The sequence below is a fragment of the Aquarana catesbeiana genome, linkage group LG07 (assembly GCF_042186555.1).
Source record: "Aquarana catesbeiana isolate 2022-GZ linkage group LG07, ASM4218655v1, whole genome shotgun sequence".
Lineage (NCBI taxonomy): Eukaryota > Metazoa > Chordata > Amphibia > Anura > Ranidae > Aquarana > Aquarana catesbeiana.
In genome coordinates this window covers 333,607,563-333,630,318 of record NC_133330.1, presented here as the reverse complement: position 1 = coordinate 333,630,318, position 22,756 = coordinate 333,607,563, and the positions used below count along the sequence as shown (strand labels likewise).

The 22,756-nt window shown below is 44.2% G+C and overlaps 1 protein-coding gene across 8 annotated transcripts in view; it reads right to left on the bottom strand.

Moving 5' to 3' along the window:
- DAB1 (DAB adaptor protein 1) overlaps positions 1 to 22,756 on the bottom strand; it is a 946,282-nt gene that overhangs the window by 172,666 nt on the left and 750,860 nt on the right. For all 8 annotated transcript variants that reach the window (XM_073593874.1, XM_073593871.1, XM_073593875.1 and 5 more), the window contains one exon: positions 10,402 to 10,541. In XM_073593874.1, the coding sequence (XP_073449975.1) occupies positions 10,402 to 10,541 (140 nt within the window). The remainder of the gene's footprint in view (positions 1 to 10,401; positions 10,542 to 22,756) is intronic.

Genomic DNA, 22,756 nt, shown 5'->3' with positions numbered 1-22,756 from the left:
GACCACTGCCTTGTTAAAGAAGCTGAGGGTAAAGGCGATGGACTGGCCAAGCATGTCTCCAGACCTAAACCCGATTGAGCATCTGTGGGGCATTCTCAAATGGAAGGTGGAGGAGCACAAGGTCTCTAACATCCACCAGCTGCGTGATGTTGTCATGGAGGAGGGGAAGAGGACTCCAGTGGCAACCTGTGAAGCTCTGGTGAGCTCCATGCCCAAGAGGGTTAAGGCAGTGCTGGAAAATAATGGTGGCCACACAAAATATTGACACTTTGGGCCCAATTTGGACATTTTCACTTAGGGGTGTACTCACTTTTGTTGTCAGCGGTTTAGACATTAATGGCTATGTGTTGAGTTATTTTGAGGGGACAGCAAATTTACACTGTTATACAAGCTGTATACTCACTACTTTACATTGTAGCAAATTGTCATTTCTTCAATGTTGTCACATGAAAATATATACTAAAAATATATACAAAAATGTGAGGGGTGTACTCACTTTTGTGAGATACTGTAGGTGTTACTCTTTGCCACTAACCTCCCTTGAACTCTACTTGCCTTAGATTTGATTTGATTCCTGATTATTTGTTTGCTTCACACTCTTATTTATATGCTCAGCTTTGGCCTCCCTTGGCAGCATAGAAACCGTCAATATGGAGACTCTGGAGACCATGCAACTAAAACACGTGTTCTCTAAACTTTCTAAACAAAGTGCCAGAAGACTCACCTCAAGGCTTTAGGGGGGCCATTGGGAGTAGAAAATGCCTCCGGGTCTGTGGAAGTAAACAATGTCTGAGGCTTGGCTGCCAGTGGCAGTATCAAAATTACATTGCGCCTGTGGACAGTAAGAGGAGTAATAGTGCCCCATTATTAGTAGTGGTGTTATGAATATTGCTAAGTATTGGTATCAGTAGGGGGAATAGTGCCCCATCTGTGTCATTGTGAGGAATAGTGTCTTATCCCTGGTGTCAGTGGAGGGAACATTGTCCCATTGTTGGTGTCAGGGGGAGGAATATTGACCTATCATTGGTGTCAGAGGAAGGATTGGTGCCCCCGTCATCAGTGTCAGTGGGAGGAATAGTGACCCATTGCTGGTATCAGGGGGAGGAATAGTGATCCATTTTTGGGTGTTAGTTGGAGAAATAGGGACCTAATATTGGTGCCAGTGGAAGGAAGAGTGCACTATTGTTGGTGCCAGCGGAAGGAGTAGTGGAACCATAGTAGTGCAACGGAGTAGTGAAACCGTGTCAGTAGAAGGAATAGTGCCCCACCCATGTCATTGTGAGGAATAGGACCCCATCATTGGTGTCAGTGCAAGGTATAATGCCCCATCATTGATGTTCACGAAAGCAATAATTTCCCATTGTTTTGTCAATGGAAAGAATGGTTCACCATCATTGGTGTCAGTGACAATAGTGCCCCATTGTGGGTGTTGGTAGAAGGAATAGTGTCCCATTGTGGGTGCCAGTGGAAGGAAGAGTGCCCCATCGTGGGTGTTGTTAGATGGAATAGTGTCCCATTGTGGGTGTTGGTAGAAGGAATAGTGTCCCATTGTGGGTGCTAGTGGAAGGAATGGTGCCCCATTGAGGGTGTTGGTAGAAGGTATAGTGTACAGTTGTGGATGCCAGTGGAAGGAATAGTGCCCCATTGAGGGTGTTGGTGAAAGGAATAATGTCCCATTAAGGGGGTGGGTGTAAGGAATAGTGCTCCATCATGAGTGTCAGTGGAAGGAATAGTACCCCATCTTTGTCATCATGAGAAATAGTTCCCCATTGTTGGTGTCAATGGAAGAAATAATGCCCCATCATTGATGTCAGTGGAAGGAATAAAGCCCCATTGTTTTTGTCAATGGAAGGAATGGTTTTCCATCGTTGGTGTCAGTGGAAGGAATGGTGCCTCATTATTAGTGGCAGTAGAAGGAATAGTGCTCCATCGTTGGTGCCAGTGGAAGGAATAGTGTCCCATTGTGGGTGTCAGTGGAAGGAATAGGTTTTCATCATTGCTGTCAGTGGGAGGAATATTTCCTTGTATCAGTGGTAGAAATAGTGCCCCAAGGGATAGATAAAGGTAAGCAAAGGGCTGTGGGTCACAGTTTGGAGACCACCAAGCCTAACCCTTCTAGACAAATCCTATTTTGACTGTCAGCGTGCATTGAGATCAACATTGGAAACATTGGGCGGTATATGTCCACCACAATGTTGATTCGTGGCAAAACCCCTGGGGACCACCAACATTTTCTCGTGGAACATCAATGGTCCAGGGACCACTGGCTGGAGAGCGCTGCTCTAAAGAATCTATGCAAACTGAACTCATCCTTAGTGAGGCAAGCTGTGCTGGGACTCTGTGGAGTACACTTTTAGTGAGGAGTCCAGAGTGAGCGGTGTTGGGACGCTGAGCTGGGAGCTGCCGGATCCATTCATCCATCTTGGAGGTCTGGAGACACAAAGAGGATATGGCCAGGCATATGCGTTAGATGATCTCTTATAATCTAGATATCATCGGGAGTTGGTAAGAGGCCAATGACATTTTCATTTGGATTGTTATACTTTATTATCACTGGGAACGGTGGATAGCACAATCCAGTTGGTGGAATACCAATGGAATCATTTTTGATACACATGGACACTTGTTTATTGAACTCTTTATTTATCACCAGTTGATACATTGTGTTTGTTATACATTTTTGATAAGAGTTTTCTTTGTTTTTAAGACAGCGCAACATTTTATATTTTCACGTTTTTTTTTCCATTATCTCCTTGTATCCAAGGAGTGGTAAAAGTGCAGCAGTCTATACTTATAATTAGCGCAAGATTTTCACACATATTTCTATAAATTAATATATATTTACTTGTTGTTTATAATATCAGGTCTCTGCTGCTATTGGGTGAAAAATATGATCTGCTACAGAACTCTCTAGTACCCAAGAAGAGGGGAGAGAGGACAGAGTGCCAAGACCGGACTTGAATGCCTTCTGGGCTTCTACTTGTAACTTTGAGGATGAATTGCTCCACAGTGGTTGTGACTGCAGAGGTCAATGATTGCTTGCTTTTTTTTAGATTATCTACTGCTTGATAGGAATTAGTTGATATTTAAAGGGTCCTAATCTGGATAAAGATCTGCTTTAATCGGCAAAATGACTTTTTGGAAAGGTGGGATTTTAGCTGCCAGTGTCAGTTGTTGGAGGACGCATGGCTGTGTGATGGTACACCCGTGTCAGGAGTATTAAAGGATGTCTCGGCACCTTTAGACACATAATGTATAAATATAATGTATATATATATATGCAGGTTATAAAACTAGGTCTCCACTGTCATTGGGTGACAACTGCCTTCTGCTACAGCACACTTTAGTGCACAAGAAGAAGGGAGAGAACAGAGTGCCGAGACCAGATCTGAACAATTTCTGTGCTTCTACTGTGAACTCTGAGGATGAATTGCTCCACAGTGGTTGTAACTACAGCAGTTAATGGGTGTAGGTATTGAAATTCTTACATAATTACATTGGTCGAGCTTGGACCAATGAAAGTATGTATGTGCCACACCTGTGGGATCCCAGTAAAAGCTGGAAAACACTATATTAGGCACCACTACTACACCACTACTACACCACTACTACAGTGATTGCTGCTAGCTTCTGGGTCTTGTGCCAAGCAGCTGCCTTGCTGCTGAATGAACCCAGTTTGGGGAGGGAGTTGAGTGCCAAGAACAGACTTGAACGACTTCTGGGCTCCTACTGTAAGGATCCTACTTTGAGGATGAATTGCTCCACAGTGGTTGTGACTGCAGAGATCAATAAGGGGCTTGTTCTAAAGATTATCTACTGCTTGTTAGGAATTAGTAGATATTTAAATGTTCCTAATCTGGCTACAGATCTGCTTTAATAATAGAAGAAAATTTGCAAAACGACTTTTTGGAAAGGTGGTATTACACTGTCAGTGTGGAGATAGGGTTGCCACCTGTCCAGAATTCACCCGGACAGTCCGGGTTTTGAGTCATGTGTTCGAGTTTCAGGCGGACTGAAACCCTGACACATTCAGACCGGGCTGTGGCTCCCCAAAGTAACCAAGATAGTCACACAAAAATCTGTTCACATTCGAGAACTTCAGGCAGCTGTCTGGGGGCAGGTTCGGCATCACTGGGGGTCAGGGCGATGATATCAGCAAGAGCAATTTGGCCACACCAAATGTTTGCTGCGTACCGCATTACTGCTCTCATTGGGGGCACCCAAAGGTGTCCCAGGCCGATAAAATGTTTGGCTTGAAGAAAAGGTGGCAACCCTAAGTGAAGATTGCAATGGCTGTGTGATAGTACACCTGTGTCTGAAGTATTAAAGGGTGCCTGTGTACCTTTGGATACATAATGTATAAACAAATATGTATTTAATCGTTGTTTATAATATCAGGACTCTGCTGCGATTGGGTGACAAATGAGTTCTGCTACAGTACGCTTTACTACAGACGAAAAGGGGAGAGAGCAGAGCGCCACTACCGGACTTGAACAACTTCTGTGCTTCTGCTGTGAACTTTGAGGATTATTTGCTCCACAGTGGTTATAACTGCAGAGGTCAATGGGGTTTTGTTTTAAAGATGATCTACTGCTTCTTAGGAATTAGTAAATACTTAATTGTCAGTAATCTGACCACAGTTTTTGTTTAACCATAGAAAAAATTGGCAAAATGACTTTTTGGAAAGGTGGTATTCAACTGCCAGCGTCTGTTGCTGGAGATCGCATGGCTGTCAGATTGGAACACCTGTGTCCAGAGTATTATTAAGTACCTTCAGACAAATAAAAAATCTCTCTCTCTCTCTCTCTCTCTCTGTATGTATATATATATATATATATATATATATATATATATATATATATATATAATAATTTTATATATATATATATATATATATATATATATATATATATATATATATATATATATATATATATACACACACATTATATTACCAAACGTATTGGGCCACCTGTCTTTACACACACATGAACTTTAATGGCATCCCGGTCTTAGTCCTAAACTCGCTCATCCATGTCTTTATGGACCTTGCTTTGTGCACTGGTGCGCAGTCATGTTGGAACAGGAAGGGGCCATCTCCAAACTGTTCCCACAAAGTTGAGAGCATAAAATTGTCCAAAATGTCTTGGTATTCTGACACCTTAAGACTTCCCTTCACTGCAACTAAGGGGCCAAACCCAACCCCTGAAGAACAACCCCCACACCATAATCCCCTCTCCACCAAATGATTTGGATCAGTGCACAAAGCAAGGTCCATAAAGACATGGATGAGTGAGTTTGGGGTGGAGGAACTTGACTGACTGACCTCAACCCGATAGAACACCTTTGGGATGAATTAGAGCGGAGACTGCGAGCCAGGCCTTCTCGTCCTACATCAGTGCCTGACCTCACTAATGCCCTTCTAGAAGAATGGTCAAACATTCCCATAGACACCCTCCTAAACCTTGTGGACGGCCTTCCCAGAAGAGTTGAAGCTGTTATAGCTGCAAAGGGTGGGCCAACCCAATATTGAACCCTACAGACTAATGCCGCGTACACACGATCGGAATTTCCGACAACAAATGCTCGATGGGACCTTGCTTTTGGAAATTCCGACCGTGTATAGGCTCCATCGGACATTTTTTGTCGGAATTTCCGACGACAAATATTTGAGGGCTGGTTCTCAAATTTCCCGACAACAAAATCCGTTGTCGGAAATTCCGATCGTGTGTACACAATCCCGACGCACAAAATTCCATGCATGCTCGGAAATCAAGCAGAAGAGCCGCACTGGCTATCGAACTTCATTTTTCTCGGCTCGTCGTACGTGTTGTACGTCACCGCGTTCTTGACGTTCGGAATTTCCGACAACATTTGTGTGACCGTGTGTATGCAAGACAAGTTTGAGGCAACATACGTCTGAAAAAATCCCATGGATTTTGTTGTCGGAATGTCCGATCGTGTGTACAGGGCATAACTAATGCCCCGTACACACGGTCGGATTTTCCGATGGAAAATGTCCGATCGGAGCGTGTTGTCGGAAATTCCGACCGTGTGTGGGCTCCATCGGACATTTTCCATCGGATTTTCCGACACACAAAGTTGGAGAGCAGGAGATAAAATTTTCCGACAACAAAATCCGTTTCCGCAAATTCCGATCGTGTGTACACAAATCTGACGGACAAAGTGCCACGCATGCTCAGAATAAATAAAGAGACGAAAGCTATTGGCCACTGCCCCGTTTATAGTCCCGACGTACGTGTTTTACGTCACCGCGTTCAGAACGATCGGATTTTCCGACAACTTTGTGCGACCGTGTGTATGCAAGACAAGTCTGAGCCAACATCCGTCGGAAAAAATCCTAGGATTTTGTTGTCGGAATGTCCGAACAAAGTCCGACCGTGTGTACGCCCTATAAGACTGGGATGCCGTTAAAGTTCATGTGCGTGTAAAGGCCAGCGTCCCAATACTTTTGGTGATATAGCGTGTATCTGCTCGCAGTTTATAATATCAGTTTTCCGCTGCGATTGGGCGACAACTGCGTTCTGCTACAGAGCCCTTTAGTGCAAGTCTAAATCACGTTACATCTCCCCGTTCTCTTTCTCCTTCCAGGGACCTATATGATACCTCTGAACCGGTAAATGCCAAAATTGGCTTCCTCTGCCTCGGGAGCTTTTTTTTTCTTTCCATCCTCCTGGTGGAAGCACTAACGGCACGGAAAGAGCCCTAATGTCTTGTGCAGCCTTTCGATAAGAGAGTGGGAATTATTAAAATTGAACAGAAAGGGCCGTGTCACACTGTTAAACATAAAAGCTGTTATGCTTACTTACAAGACAAGAACATTAATCTAGCAGACCGCCTGGGCCTCGTCACCGTTTACTGGAGCTCAGATAAACCTCACACACTCCTTCTATAAAAAAAAGGCATCAAACATCTTTGCGGACGCAGGGAATTTTTACCCCCCCCCCCCCCCCCCCTCGAAAAAAAAAAAAAGACGGACGGTGTTTTTTTTTTTATTTTGCCAGCGGGTGACCGACACAAGTTGGTAAAGTGCAAACAGACAGATTAAAACTCATTTATACTGCAGAGATTTCCCAGAGATGGCGAAAAAAAGGCGAAAAAAAAAAAAAGGAGCCAATCAAGGAAATCGTTTGCGGAAAAGGAAAAAAAAAAATAAAAAAAAAATCCTTATGCAGAAAACAGGATGAAATATTTAGACTGCAACTATCAGCAAATATGCAATCTGTGCAGAGCGTGAAGGATAAGACGGAGAGAGCGGTGGAAGAGGGCCGATGATAAATTTGCAGACAGATTTGTGCTTACTATTTGAAAACGGGCAGCAAATATTGGGTTTAAAGCTGAACGCCGGGCAAACAGAAAAAAAAAAATTACACCGATGAAATGCGTACGAGGGAGTTGCTTTACCGGCCAAAGGATTTGTGTTACTGTCCATCCGTTTGACAGGCAGCGAGGATCTGTTCTGTTGCCTCTTCACCGCCTGTGTTAACCACCTAAGGACCGAGCCTCTTTTTGAGATTTGTTGTTTACAAGTTAAAAACAGTTTTGTTTGCTATAAAATTACTTAGAACCCCCAAACATTATACATTTTGTTTCTAACACCCTAGAGAATAAAATGGCGGTCGTTGCAATACTTTCTGTCACACTGTATTTGCGCAGCGGTCTTACAAGCGCACTTTTTTTTGAAAAAATACACTTTTTTTTTAATTAAAAAATAAAACAACAGTAAAGTTAGCCCAATTTTTTTTTATTTATATTGTGAAAGATAATGTTACGCAGAGTAAATTGATACCCAACATGTCACGCTTCAAAATTGCGTCCGCTCGTGGAATGGCGACATAGGCGACGTTTAAAAAATTCTACAGGTTGCATGTTTTGAGTTACAGAGGAGGTCTAGGGCCAGAATTATTGCTCTCGCTCTACTGATCATGGCGATACCTCACATGTGTGGTTTGAACACCGTTTTCATATGCGGGCGCTACTCACGTATGCGTTCGCTTCTGCGCGCGAGCTCGGCGGGATGGGACGCGTTTAAAAAACATTTTTTTTTTTCTTATTTATTTTACCTTTTATTTTTTATTTTTTACACTGTTTTTTAAATAAAAAAATGGTGTCATTTTTTTTCCTATTACAAGGAATGTAAACATCCCTTGTAATAGAAAAAAAGCATGACAGGACCTCTTAAATATGAGATGTGGGGTCAAAAAGACTTCAGATCTCATATTTACACTTAAATGCAATAAAAAAAAAAAAATTGTCATTTAAAAAAATTATTTAAAAAAAAAAAAGGCTCTTTAAGAGCTGTGGGTGGAAGTGACATTTTGACGTCGCTTCTGCCCTGCAATGTTATGGGGATGGGTGACCATCTTCCCCTCACTTGTCTCCATGCCCAGCAAGGGTGAAGATCCGATCACCTATGCCGCTGCCAACGGCTCTGGTAAGCGGCGGAGGGCACCGGAGCGTGGCGGGGGGGGCACGCTGCCGCCGCCGATAAAAGTGACCGATAAAAGAGACCACTCTTATCGGAAAGCGGACGGCCCACTTAAGAAGAGGATACCGGGGTTATGGCAGCTAGCTCCTGCCATAACAACGATATCCCCCTTCAAACTTATGACGTATATCGGCGGGCGGCAGTCTGGAAGTGGTTAACCAAAAAAACCTGAGTGTCATCAATCCCAGGAGTCAATGGACATCCCCCGCTGCTAGCAATGCGTTATTTCGCAACTTTCACAACCATTTTTGATTGGGGGATTCAGTCTTTTGTTTGTAGTGGTACTCGGCGGTAGCGAAGTAATCGGCAGCGACTGGCGGTGGCAGCAACAGGAGCAACATCGCAAAGCAGAGGAGCTTTTTTTGCACTACATGAGAAAACTGAGATGGGGCACTGCACATGCGCGAGATCGGGAGGTGCGTGCTGGGTAGCTAGCTGCACTTAATCCCGGAAGAGAGCTCCAGCGGACATCAGGTGTCCACAATCAGGATGGCTGCTTGCTTTATCAGGAGTTCCAAGTAGGGTTGGCAGTCCGCCTGAAACCCAGACACATGATTCAAAACCCAGACTGTCAGGGTGAATCCCGGACAGATGGCAACCCTAGTTCCAAGTAAATCCTAAGACATGTACAAAGGCGGAAACTCTATAATATACAGCACATGCCGATTTTTAATGTACAAGTGGTGACTGTCACAGGGGTATTAAAAAAAAAAGGAAACAGCCAGAACTCAGGTTTGAGGCCCTGGCTCCCAGGCTTGGCGCACATTTCGTGTGTGGGTAGTGTAGGGTCAGGTCACCCATCTGACAGGGACAGTGATTAGCAGCAGAGAGGTTCCAAATGAATAGAGAAAGGATAGGGACATGCCATCCTTCCTGGACACCTCCCCGGTTGGGCACAGACCGGCCAAGCTGAATTCTGCCCCTCTAGACAGATGCTGTTGGCACACCTGAGACCTGCTCTGCTACACACCGCTGTTCCATTCTGTGGGACGAGCGCCTTCCCGCCATGGCCTGCTGGGTGCAAGCCACTGTCCTAGGGCATGGGTCGCCAAACTGTCTAAGCAAAGGGCCAGTTTACTGTTCTACAGGCTTTAGAGGGGGTGGGACTGTGGCCAGTGGGAGTAAAAATTGCCCCAGCCTTAGTGCCCCATCATCAGTGGCGGTTGGTGGTATACTTGTGGGAGGGCGCCAATCTGTCCACTGACACCCCCCATCCCCCCCCCGCTGGTTAGTTGGCACCCCTCCCCCCCGGTCAAGACCCGCTTCCTGATTGGCCAGGAGGAGAATCAGTATGACAATAGCGAATATTCATTCGCTATTTTCACAGAACTAGGTGGGCTCAAGTCGCAGTGCTCTGCGCCCTGAGCCCACCATTTTTGGAAGCCCATTAGAGCTTCAGGCTCTAATCACAAGCTCAACAAAAACCCCAAAAAAACCACAATTGGAATCCAGTGCCCTGCATGTAGATTAGGAGGCCAGACGCATGAATCGGGGGACAGTGCACCTGATGGAGCGGCCACCACTGCACATCATGGTTTTAATGGGAGGAATAAGACCCTATTATTGGTATCAATGGGAAGAAAAGTGACTCATTGATGGTGTTAGTAGGGGAATGGCACCCCATTATTGGTGTCAATTGATGGAACAGTGCCCCAAGGGCCAGATAAGGGCAAGCAAATGGCCACATTTGCCCCCCCCCCCCCCCCCGGGCCACAGTCTAGGACCACTGTCCTAGAGCATGTGGAGAAGGGGCAGCCACCTCCTCCCACTGCACCCAGGGCAGCTTCCGCCCCTGCCCACCCCTTGTTCTTGCCCTGGCCCTTTTGCCAATGTCATTAGCAAAATTATTCCACTTGTCATAAACAGGAATTAAAAACTGAGCGAGGCCTCACCTTGAGTTTCATCATCGAGTCTTGACATAACTTGTCCCCTCTCGCGGCAGAAACCTCGTCGATTCCGATGAGTTTGGCTTTGTACCTGACGCCGTCCCCTTTAAACCTCTTTATCAATGTGGCTTCGCTGCGTTCTTGACCTAAAAGGACACAAAAAAAGAAAAAACATTCAACAAAACACAAACCAACGCGGAGAGGGATCTTCCACCCCTCCAAGAAAGAGCAGCACGACGATGAAATGTGCAGACAATATTTCTCAGCTCCTTCTCGCTCAGGGCCAGACGCCGAGAACAAAGGTAAAGCGTGAGGTTCAGGAGAAAACAGCTTGTGAATTACCCGAAATAAAACCGTGGTGCCATCTGCCACCGAGCAGAGAGTCTACAACACACATCACCCAATGTTTTTAATTATTTGCATCTTTTTGTTTAAAAAGTTTTGAGTTTGAGTTTCTTTCTCCATCATGAGAATCCTGCTTATTGGTATCATATGACTATCGCACTATGGTGGGACCACAAGGCTTGGCATGATCTAATGTCCTGGAATTTGAAGTTCGCTGGCGCTTGGGCACTTTTGCAAGTTTATTTTTGGTTTTATATTTTACATTATCCGGCCCTTTCCATGTATGTTCTTACTAACATAAGTCTCTAAAAGGTTCCAGTGCTAATGCTACATCTTTCCTAAGTGATGTCACCAATCTTTATAAAGTTGACAGGCTGCATTCTCAGAGATGTCACCGGTCTCTAGTGAATGGATAGGCTGCATTCTCAGTGATGTCACCGGTCTCTAGTGAATGGATAGGCTGCATTCTCAGTGATGTCACCGGTCTCTAGTGAATGGATAGGCTGCATTCTCAGAGATGTCACCAGTCTCTAGTGAATGGATAGGCTGCATTCTCAGTGATGTCACCGGTCTCTAGTGAATGGATAGGCTGCATTCTCAGTGATGTCACTGGTCTCTGGTGAATGGATAGGCTGCATTCTCAGTGATGTCACTGGTCTCTGGTGAATGGATAGGCTGCATTCTCAGTGATGTCATCGGTCTCTAGTGAATGGATAGGCTGTATTCTCAGTGATATCACTGGTCTCTAGTGAATGGATAGGCTGCATTCTCAGCGATGTCACCGGTCTCTAGTGAATGGATAGGCTGCATTCTCAGTGATGTCACCGGTCTCTAGTGAATGGATAGGCTGCATTCTCAGTGATGTCACCGGTCTCTAGTGAATGGATAGGCTGTATTCTCAGTGATGTCATTGCTCTCTAGTGAATGGATAGGCTGCATTCTCAGTGATGTCACCGGTCTCTAGTGAACCAAAAATAATGGTATCATGTGATGTGATGGCATGAAATGAAAATCTGTGGCCTCTATAAGATTGCTTTTATGTATGAATTCCCATCTCTTATAGTTTGTTTGGCTATCAAATTGCAAATGGAACAAACTGGAAAATGGTCAGCTTTATATACACCAACATTACCCACTACAATATGGACAGATTTTCTATTTTTGTGTGTGTATATTAATTATATTTAGAAATTCTGAGGAGACAATGTATTCATTTTGCATGCCAGCATCCCAGATTGCTCTTTACATGTTGCTCGGTTTGCACTGTAACATATGGGCAAAGAAAAATAGAAGAGGTCTGGCAATGAAAAAAATTGCACATCTATATCTTGGTAAAAAGAAAACAACAACATAGCAAATGTACTCAAAAAACAAAAAACTAATAAAATAAAATGCACACTGTGCATTGGTGTTCATAGAGATGCCGACTGACCCAGGTGCTGAAGGTCCAGATGGTCGGATCATGCTTTCATGGTAGACCGCTCTTCTGTATTTCCAGATATAGCTACTCATAAAGGGTGGCTGAATTGTATCTAAAACCCTCAGCTCATCAACTCCCACAGGAGAGCTCAGAACTGTAACTTTAATCAAGAGTACTGAGGCGGACTGCTAGAAACGGTGATGCTATAAACTCAGAAGTGAATAGGAATTTATAGCAAAAAATCTCCTAAAAATCAGTAATCCCATATAACGGAATAGCCATTCCGACCACATAAACCAGACGTTTCAAAAAACTTTATTGCACAGTAGTGGAACCATACAACCCGTCAGCTCCTTCTTGATGTGATTCACCCCATTCAGGGGCTTATTTGTATATTTGTGATTCTACAATTAAGCCCTTTCGGCAGGGGAAAAGCATCAGAATGAAGTAGAACTCCATTTAGGGAGTTAGCAAAGATAATTTTCAGATAAGACCGCAGACCCCAGAAGATCCCAGACGCTACACAGCTCTCAACTGATGGAGAAAACCTTGAACATCCCCAGGTTTAATATAATCTCTATTTTGTAAGAGCTACTTCCTAAACAGAACCCAACATCGTCTTTTATTTTCAAATGCTGGCAACCCTACTACTGCCCACAGCAGATCCCAACATTCATTTCCTAGCTTACACTGGCAGAATGAAGAAAAAAGGATGTGACCCTATGCTATGGACAACCAACATATCTTCCATTATGACTATGGTTTGCTTTAAGGTCACAGTGAGGGAAAGCTGGCAGGCCGCTGTTATGTTGATGTTCCAGCGGCCCAAAATCTTGATATCGGTTTAGATTCTGATCTCTTGCCGTGGCCAACTGGACATACTACTAATATAAACTTTTGAGCGAGCTTGAGGGCTACTCTATTTGGAAAGATTCCAATGCTAATCCAATCCAATGCTAATCTACTTTATTAGCTAAAAAAAGTTATAGTTCAACTATCAAAGGCTAACATGGTACATATACATTAGTGAAACTGAGAGATTTTATTTCTTCAAAAATTTGGTCAAATTTCCACGTTATTTTGAAAACGCCAAGGGAAAGGGTTAAGTGGCTATAAGTGCGCAATAGGCTTTAAATGTCTTCTGAGGGTTACAAAAGCTCCTTTCAACCATCCTGGTCCTATTCTTTTGCAAGAAATATAGCGAAACTGAAAGATTGTTTACCCTCAAAATTTGTGGCTAAAGGGTGCAGTTGGTTTTACATGGCTCCTGTGGGTTATAAAAGCTCTTTTCAACTATCCTGGACTTGTTCTTTTGGCAAAAAAAATAATCAGAGAGATTTTTTTCCCCCCAACAAAATTTTGGTACAATTTCACCATTATTTTGAAAGGCAATGGGGAAGGTTTAGGTAGCTATTGGGTGCAATGGACTTATAGGCTTAATATGGCACCTGTGGGTTACAAAACCTCCTTTCAACTATATTGGCTCTGATCTTTGGCAACAAAAAAAAAAAAGGAAAACTTAGAGTTTTTTCTCCACAAAATGTTGGTACAATTTCACCATTATTTTGATATGCAATGGGGAAGGTTTAGGTGGCTAGAAGGATGCAATAGGCTTTAAATGGCTCCTGAGGCTTACAAAAGCTCCTTTCAACTATTCCGGACCTGTTTCTTTGGCAAAAACAGCCCACCCCAGTTAGCCCCCATATATATTTATGGTCGTGGCCCTATGACCGAAAGAGATGTGGATCACATAAACACACGACAAGACTTACAACATAAATAGACCTGAAGTGTGCCTTGGTGGTCTGGTCGGGAAGACAAGAAAAAGGGGGCATACCCAAGGTAAGTAATGGGTAGTTTATGAAGAAAGATGTGCTGAGAAGTGCCCTGAAAAAGGGAAGGTCGGAAGGGTATCGCGCACTGAACTCCATGTTGGGAGGCAGCTGAGGCTGCTCCAAGCCGGAAGAAATGACTGGGGTTGGTACTGACTGGGGTTGAAGCCCAAGTTGCTTAGGAGGATCCTGACATGCTTGATAAACTGGCTGCCACTCATGGGGCTGGTTAGAAAGGCTAGCAACGAGCTACCATCAGATTGGCTGGATAGATGGGACAGTAGTCGGTCGAGCACCGTCACTGAGCACCAGTGTTAGCCTGAAACAGGTTGATGTCAACCCCGGGACCGGTTTGTTGCATTTTGCAGACTGTGAGATGAAGAGTGTAATGGTTCGGAAAGCGAGTCAGGTGACGTCGGAGCAGTGTCTGACTGCCAGAGCCTCTGACGGTAAATTCACTGGGTCATAGGAAACCGTAGAAGGCCTGATAGATGGCCGCCTGGATGACTAGGCTGAGCAAAGCCTCAAATAGAGAACGATTAAGGATTTCAGACATCTCATTGAAGAGGGCACTCGTGATAGGTAGGCGTTTGCCACTGACTACGGGTTGGTGCTTCTGTATGCCCTGTAGGAGGGACTTGACTGCATGGGCCGAGAATACTGACGTTTTACTGGGGTCCTGTAAGGACAGGAAATGCTGGATGCCGGATTGGTATAGCGTAATAGTATTGTGAGAAAGGGCCAGCTACGTGTGGCAATATGATATGAAGGCTAGGACGTGTCTAATGTCACCTATCGCTGCCCTGGGGCAAGAGGCCAAAAACTTGCAGTGTTCCAAGCAGTGTGATAGGCCTTCAGTGTATTGCTTGCGGTGGTTAATGAGCTGGGAAGCATTGGCGAGATGCGACTTCAGTCCATCGTCAGCAACCACCAGGGTGGTACAAGAGTAGTTGTTGGGTCGGCTCCAAGCTCCTGCTGGAAAAACAAAGTAAGGTTGAAATGAGACAGCTAATAAGCTGAGATTTTGCATTTGCCTGGAATATGTCTACAGAAGATATTAAACTGGTGATGCAGTGACAGCTGCATGAGCCTGCACAGGAAGGACATGATGGGGAGTGACTTGGATCTACCTTTATCGATGATGTCGGCCGTGGCCTGATTGTCCGTGGTGAAGAGCACCATATGTCCTGTTCAAGTGTGGCCCCAGACCTGGGCAGCTGCCACAAAGGGATACAGCTCGAAGAGTGATGAAGGAAGACTGGGCGAAAGCAGAAATTTAAGAGAATTTCTGGGGGCCAAGGTTCGGCGAACTAGTGCCGGCCGAAAAAAGGCCACAAAGCCTGTGGAGGCTGCGGCATAGGCGACCACCCGTGGTGGCTCGGCTGGCACTGCCGGGATGAACATTAAAATGCCGTTCCAGCTGGTGAGGAACTTGTCCCCCATAGCTAAGTCTGCTACTGCTGCTTGGTCTAGTTTGAGAACTTGGTCTGGATCTTGCACTGGTGTGAGATAAACTAAAAGCTGTGAGGACCATCCTTGAGGAATAATCCTCATCGCAAAGTTCAGCATCCCTAGTAAGGATTGTGACTGCCTCATGGTGCCCCCTTGTGACCGGGTAAAGTCGTGAATAACTGTCCTGGTACAGGCTAGTTTGTCGGGGTGCAGGCTATGGCACACGTGTCCAGAGTGACACCTAGGAAGGTGATAGAGTGTGTCGGGCCTTCCACTTTATGCTCAGCTATGGGCACGTTGAAATTGCTGAACACTATCCTTAACCTGTCTAGATCTGCTGGTGGTGTGTCTGGTTGTTCGGTGAGCAGGGAGTCATCGAGGTGGTGGATAACCATCTGATGGTGGACCTGGTGTGACTTTACCTGAAATTAACTGTCTCACCCCTGTCATGCGACTGACCCTGGTGAAAATGCGAACTGTATGTTCTTCCCCTCCTATTTATTATTTTTTTTTTTTTTTTATCTGGGGAGATAAAGTCCATCCTGGTCCCGGATGGAAACCTGAACTAACCTCAGGGAGAAAGAAGGAGAAAAAATGAGTGGCCCGTGTGCCAATGGAGATGAATGGCCAACTGGGTGCCGCTGCGTGTTTGTGTGGCTGAGGTGTGTTTGCAAGTTAGTTTGTATGTGGGTTTGCACGTAGGTGCGTGCCGCAAAGTGTTTTATACTACTGGAGATGATATTGCGTGGTTGCAAGGGTGTCAGTGAGTGTCAGGTTGCTGGGGCGATATTGTGTGGTTGCAGGGACACATACCAACCACCCAGCCGCCCAGGCTAATCAATTGCAGACAAGGCATCGGGTGGGTCTAATTGCCACCTCAATCAGCCACAGAACCCGTACAAACAATACATGCTCATCTCCAAATGGATGAGACAGCAACCCCATGGACAGTGAATCTTTATAACCAGTGATGTCTATGGCGATTGATATAGGACAACGACTGACAGCGGCTCTGCGGCTTGGATTTACAAATGAATCGTGTTTGGCAGAAGGAACTTACGAATGTACTACGCCTGTGCTGAATAATGTCGGGACATGAGCGCCAACAACTCGTAGGCAGGTTTTTTACGAAAGGGATGCAGGATAGGAAGCATAACGAATCGCAAGATTGCACATGATACGAAAAGGTTTGAATACTACCTGCGACAGTGACCAGGAACCGCCGACGAAGACCATGAACAGAGAAGCCGCAATGCACTTGATCATGAGGTGAGCTGGGAAGAGTTGGCCCAATGATGTGTAGTATCGCGCACTGAACCGACAAAGAGCATGGGCGAGTGGGCTGCTTAAATACCCTCCGAGCTCCTCCCATAAATTCAGGCCACCATACTGGCCTTCCTATTTATATATATATATATATCTATATATATATATAATATGTATATATTTTATATATATATAGATATATATATATATATATCTATATATATATATTATACAGGATTTATATAGCGCCGACAGTTTACGCAGCGCTTTACAACATTAGGGCAGACAGTACAGATACAATACAATTCAATACAGGAGGAATCAGAGGGCCCTGCTCGTTAGAGCTTACAATCTAGGAGGAAGGGTCAAGTTATGCAAAAGGGTAATAGCTGTGGGGGATGAGCTAATGGAGAAAATAGTGCAGTTGTTAGATGGAGGCAGGATAGGCTTCTCTGAAGAGGAAAGTTTTCAGGGACTGCCTAAATGTGGATACATTTGGAGACAGTCTGAGACAGATTGGGGTAGGGAATTCCAGAGGATGGGCGAGGCTCGGGAGATATGGGAGGAGGTGATGAGGGAGCTAGAGAGCAGGAGGTCTTGGGAGGAACGGAGATGGCGATTAGGTTGGTATTTTGAGACTAGGTTAGTGATGTAGCTGGGGGCAGAGTTGTGGATGGCTTTGTAACTTATTGTTAGTTTTTTGAATGTAATTAGTTGGACGATTGGCAGCCAATGGAGGGATTGGCAGAGAGGGGTAGCAAACACTGAGCGGTTTGTAAGGTGGATGAGTCTGGCAGCAGCATTCATGATGGACTGAAGGGGGGGTAGTCTATTTAAAAGTAAGCCAATGAGGAGGGAGTTGCAGATATAGATAGATAGATATAGATATATATTTGAAGATATAAAGTGACAGTGCACAAAAATGATCAGATAGAAAACATGAAAAAAGAAAAAAATACTACAAATAAATAAACTCCTAACTACACCCAATAACTCCCCCTTCCCTTCCCATTTACATAAAAAAAAGGGATTGGATTTCATTGAAGCAGCTATTTGAGCAAAATTGAGAAAATATTGCCAACAGCAAAATTCATAATTTTGCTGTAAAATCAATTTCTCTGCTCATCCCTAATGGTACATTTTGATACTAAAAAAAATTTGCACACAATTTTTAGCACCTTAGAGTGGAAATAAATTAATTTAGAACAGTGATATGTAATTAGCGGACCTCCAGCTGTTGTAGAACTACAAGTCCCATGAGGCATAGCAAGACTCTGACAGCCACAAGGATGACACCCAGAGGCAGAGGCGCGATGGGATTTGTAGTTCTGCAACAGCTGGAGGTCCGCTATTTGCACATCCCTGCTTTAGAGGGAAGTGAGTGAAAACGAAGGCCATGACACCGCCACCTCGGAGAACATTTTAAGCCTTACTTGCTCACAGTTCTGAGCTCTATTTTTCCTTTGCATCAGGTGTAATGAATATTATGAAACAGAACTGCAGCTTTATCGCTGGGAAGGCCTCATCTTCCATTCAGAGGGAGCCAATACTCTGGAGTACCTCAACGGCAGGAATTAAATTGCCATTCTTGTGCGAAGACTTTGATGTTCCATGGAACGGGCCGAGTGCCAACACTTCTCTTAGCCTGTCACAACCCCCTTTTTCTTGGCAGAAACCACTATTTATGGAAATGCTTCTTCTTCCCTTCACACATTAAGAAATAAATTATGTTATATAGGTGGCCGAGTGGATGTTTCCATAGCTACAAAGGAGACGTTCAAAGATGTTCCACAGGCAGAACCGTCTTATCAAAATGTGTTTGTTATTTAATGTCTGCTTGAAAAAGTAAAAACATGAAGAAGACTAAATTGGTTCTCCAACTAACAAGTATGTGTATGAAGAGATAAAAATTCAAGAGAAACATACTTAACTTTGGGGGCCTCATGGGTGACCCTTTACTCTTCCATATACTATATAATAAGTACATATATATATATATATATATATATATATATATATATATATATATATACACAGTATCTCCTAAGCCAGTATTTCTCATGGGGGGGCTATCTAGTTTTTCCCATGGTGCTACAAGCATGGAGTCCAGCCTACCCTGGATCATCATCACAAGTTGACAAAGTGCGGGCAGGGCAGCCGCTAGCACCATAACAACCAATGCTGTTTCTTCGGCTAGGGTGTATGGCATCATTGGCAACTATGGTGATGATGGCTGGCTCACCTGTACCATGGCAACACGTGACTCTTATTCAGGGCAGACAGCATGCAGGGGCGCCCCTAGCATTCAGGAGAAGATGGAAGTCCACCACCTCCTGTTCTCTGTCACACTGCTGGGGCAAAAAGGTAGGGCTCTGATGTGAAGAAGGGGTTGTGTGAATGGGGGGGTTCTGTGATGGGGAACTGTGTATTGCGTTCTCTGTGATGGGGACTGTGTATTGGGGGGGGGGGGCTCCATGATGGGGAGGCTGTATATTGGAGGGCTCTGTGATGGGGGACTAAGTATTGAGGGGCTCTGTGATAGGGGACTGTGTATTGGGGAGGGCTCTATGATGGGGGGGGTTGTGTAATGGGTGGTTCTTTGATAGGAGGACTGTGTATAGGCAGCTCTATGATGGGGCGGCTGTATAATGGGTGGCTCTTTGATGAGGGGCTGTGTATTGGGGGGCTCTATAAATGGGATGGTAAATTGGGGGGCTCTATGATAGGGAACTGTGTATTGCGGGGGCCCTATGATGGGGTGATTGTGTAATGGGTAGCTCTTTGATAGAAGGACTGTGTATTGGGGGCTCTATGATGGGGCGACTGTGTACTAGGGGGGCTTTGTCATGGGGGATTGTGTATTGGGGGCTCTATGAATGGGGACAGTATATTGGGGGGCTCTATGATAGGGAGACTGAATATTGGGGGGCTCTGTAATGGGGGACTGAGTATTGAGGGGCTCTGTGATAGGGGACTGTGTATTGAGGGGTCACTATGATGGGGGTATTGTGTAATGGGTGGCTCTTTGATAGGAGGACAGTGTATTGGGGGCTTTATAATGGGGCAACTCTGTATTGGGGGGCTTTTTGATAGGGGGACTGTGCATTGGGAGTCCTGTAATAGGAGTATGTGTATTGGAAGACTCTTTGATGGAGTACACTGTGTATTAGGGGGATCCTTGATAGGGGGGCTGTGTATTGGGAGGGGATCTATGATTGGGGACTGTGTATTTGGGGGTCTCTTTAATAGGGGGGCTGTATAATGTGGGGCCTCTTTGATGAGGGGATTATGTATTTTGGGGCTCTAGGAGGGGGGGGACTGTGATTCGGGTGGCTCTTTGACAGGGGGCTATTTGAAAGGGGAACTGTTTGGGGGGGGGGCTCTATGGTGGGGAACTGTGTATTGGAGGGCTCTATGATGGGGGGGGGGGTCTCATGTGTGACTGGAGGGCACTGGCTGCTTTGTATTATCCTGTTGCAAACTAACACCAATATAATAAAAGAAATTAGACTCTCAGACCCTTTGTTTAGCACTCTCTTTGGCCTTTCAAAAAGTGGTGGCGTTGGAGGGAGTCATTTTGGTATTTGATGACGGTTTAATACAAATATTTCTTTATAAAATTAAATTATTTTATATATCTATATCTATATCTATATCTATATCTATATATATATATATATATATATATATATATCTATATCTTTATTTTTTTTTTACTTTGTTTTTGAATAGTTTTTACTTTTTTAAGTTTTTTTTTTAAATTCATGTATTTAGTTATATTTATGTTATATTATGCATTTATTTAATTGTATTTAAGAATTTAGAATTACGCGTGTACGTTTGAGGACTGTAGCTATTCCTTATGTATATTTTCTCTATGCTTTAGTTTTTGCTTGCAGGCAGTTTTATACCTCCATTGACCCTTGTCGGAGCACAGTTTACTTTTGGAGTTTTCTTGTCTCCTACGTGCCATCCATCTTCATAAAGATTTTCCTTAAATTGTGTGTTTCCTTTTAATGCTTTATAGAAATTGCGCTTTAAACGTGATCCAGCCTCTCCTTTCGGGATAAATCACAGTTATTTGTACACAGGCTCCGCTTAAATGATATGTCTTCGGGTCCAATTTGACTCCCGCTATGCAGTTTTGAAAATTTCCGTAGCAGAATGAGATAGTTCCATAAAATGTATGATTGCTGCTCTGGCAGGTAAGCTGCCGTAACCGAATGTGCGCTAATTCTCCACGGGAAAAAAAAAAAAAAAGAAGATGCGACACCCCATCGCATACAGGAAACCGTAACACTTTTATTGTGTTATAGGAGCAAAAACTGAAGATACCGAGAACATGCAGAGAAAATCAGCACCTTATACAAGTATTGAAATAGTCTGACTTCTATTATTATAATTATGCAGGCCTGCTTATGACAGATTTTCCTTTTTTTTGAGCTTTAAAGAGTAACTCCACTTCTGCTGAGAAAAAAACCCTCCCCTCTGTGTGATCTACACTATGTACCTCGCAGGGATTTTAACCACTTGCTTACCGGGCACTTAAACCACCTTCCTGCCCCAGACCAATTTTCAGCTTTCAGCGCTCTCATACTTTGAATGACAATTGCACGGTCATGCTACATTGTACCCAAACTATAATTTTTACAGTTTTTTCCACACAAATAGAGCTTCCTTTTGGTGATATTTAATCACTGCTGAGGTTTTTATTTTTTTTCTAAACAAAAATCACAGTAAAATGTAGAAAAATAAATAAATTTGCAAACAGGTAACTTTTCTCCTTCATTGATATGCGCTGATGAGGCTGCACTGATAGGCACTGATGAGGCTGCACTGATAGGCACTGATGAGGCTGCACTGATAGGCACTGATGAGGCTGCACTGATAGGCACTGATGAGGCTGCACTGATAGGCACTGATGAGGCTACACTGATAGGCACTGATGAGGCTGCACTGATAGGCACTGATGAGGCTGCACTGATAAGGCGGCACTGATGAGGTGGCAACGATGGGCCCTGATAGGTGGCACTGATGGGTGGCACTGATAGGTAGCACTGATAGATGGCACTGATAGGTGGCACTTATGGCACTGATAGGTGGCACTGAAGGGTACTGGTAGGTAACCCTGATAGGCAGCACTGGTAATGGGGCACTGATTGGTGGCATTGATAGGTGGCACTGTGGGCACTGATAGGTGGCACTGGTGGGCATTGGTAGGCATGTGCGCCGTCAATAAATTTGTTTCCTTCCATTCCGTATTAGGATTAATTTTGGGTCCGAAATTTTGTACGAAATACGAATTTTCGTTAGTTTCGTTAACTTTTCGGAATGAATGTTCGTTATGATGAATTTATCACTATGAAGGGCTCCCACCATCCCTGTGCTGACTTCCTGGGTTTTTAACTTTTAGGTTTCGTTAACTTTTGGTAACAATTCCGAATGTTCGAATTCCGAATGTTCGATAGTAATTTGGATCCGAAATTCGTAAACGAAATTTCGTACAGGGAAGTCGGAAGCATAGCAATACGTATTGTGGATCCTGCCAAATGTACGAATTTACGAAAATTTGTATGAATTTTCGATTCGTACGAAACTAATCGCACATGTCTAGCACTGGTAGGTGGCACTGGCAGGTGGCACAGGTTGGCACAGATCACTCGGCAGCTCTCCACTATCGGGTCCAATGTCCCTCTGACAGCCGCTGGTGATCGGCTTTTTTTTCTCTTCACGCTAGTTGTATATAAAATGCACTTTTATCTTTCAAAAAGTGTTTCCCAGCGCTAAACCTTTCATCCGATGGCTGCATTTGTTAATTCCAAAATCCAATATAAAGGAATAGTAGTGGTAAAAAAAAAAAAGCACTCGTGTCTTTAAGTAATCATTTTTTTTTTTTATAATTCTCCTTTAAGGGGGTGTGGCAGGGGGTGTGTCCTATGCCTGCATACTTTTTCTAATAGGTGTCCCTCGTTCCCATCTCAAAAAGTTGGGGGGTATTCAGGTCCTCTTTAAGACTAAGCATGTCGTTTCTGGCATAGGCCCAGTT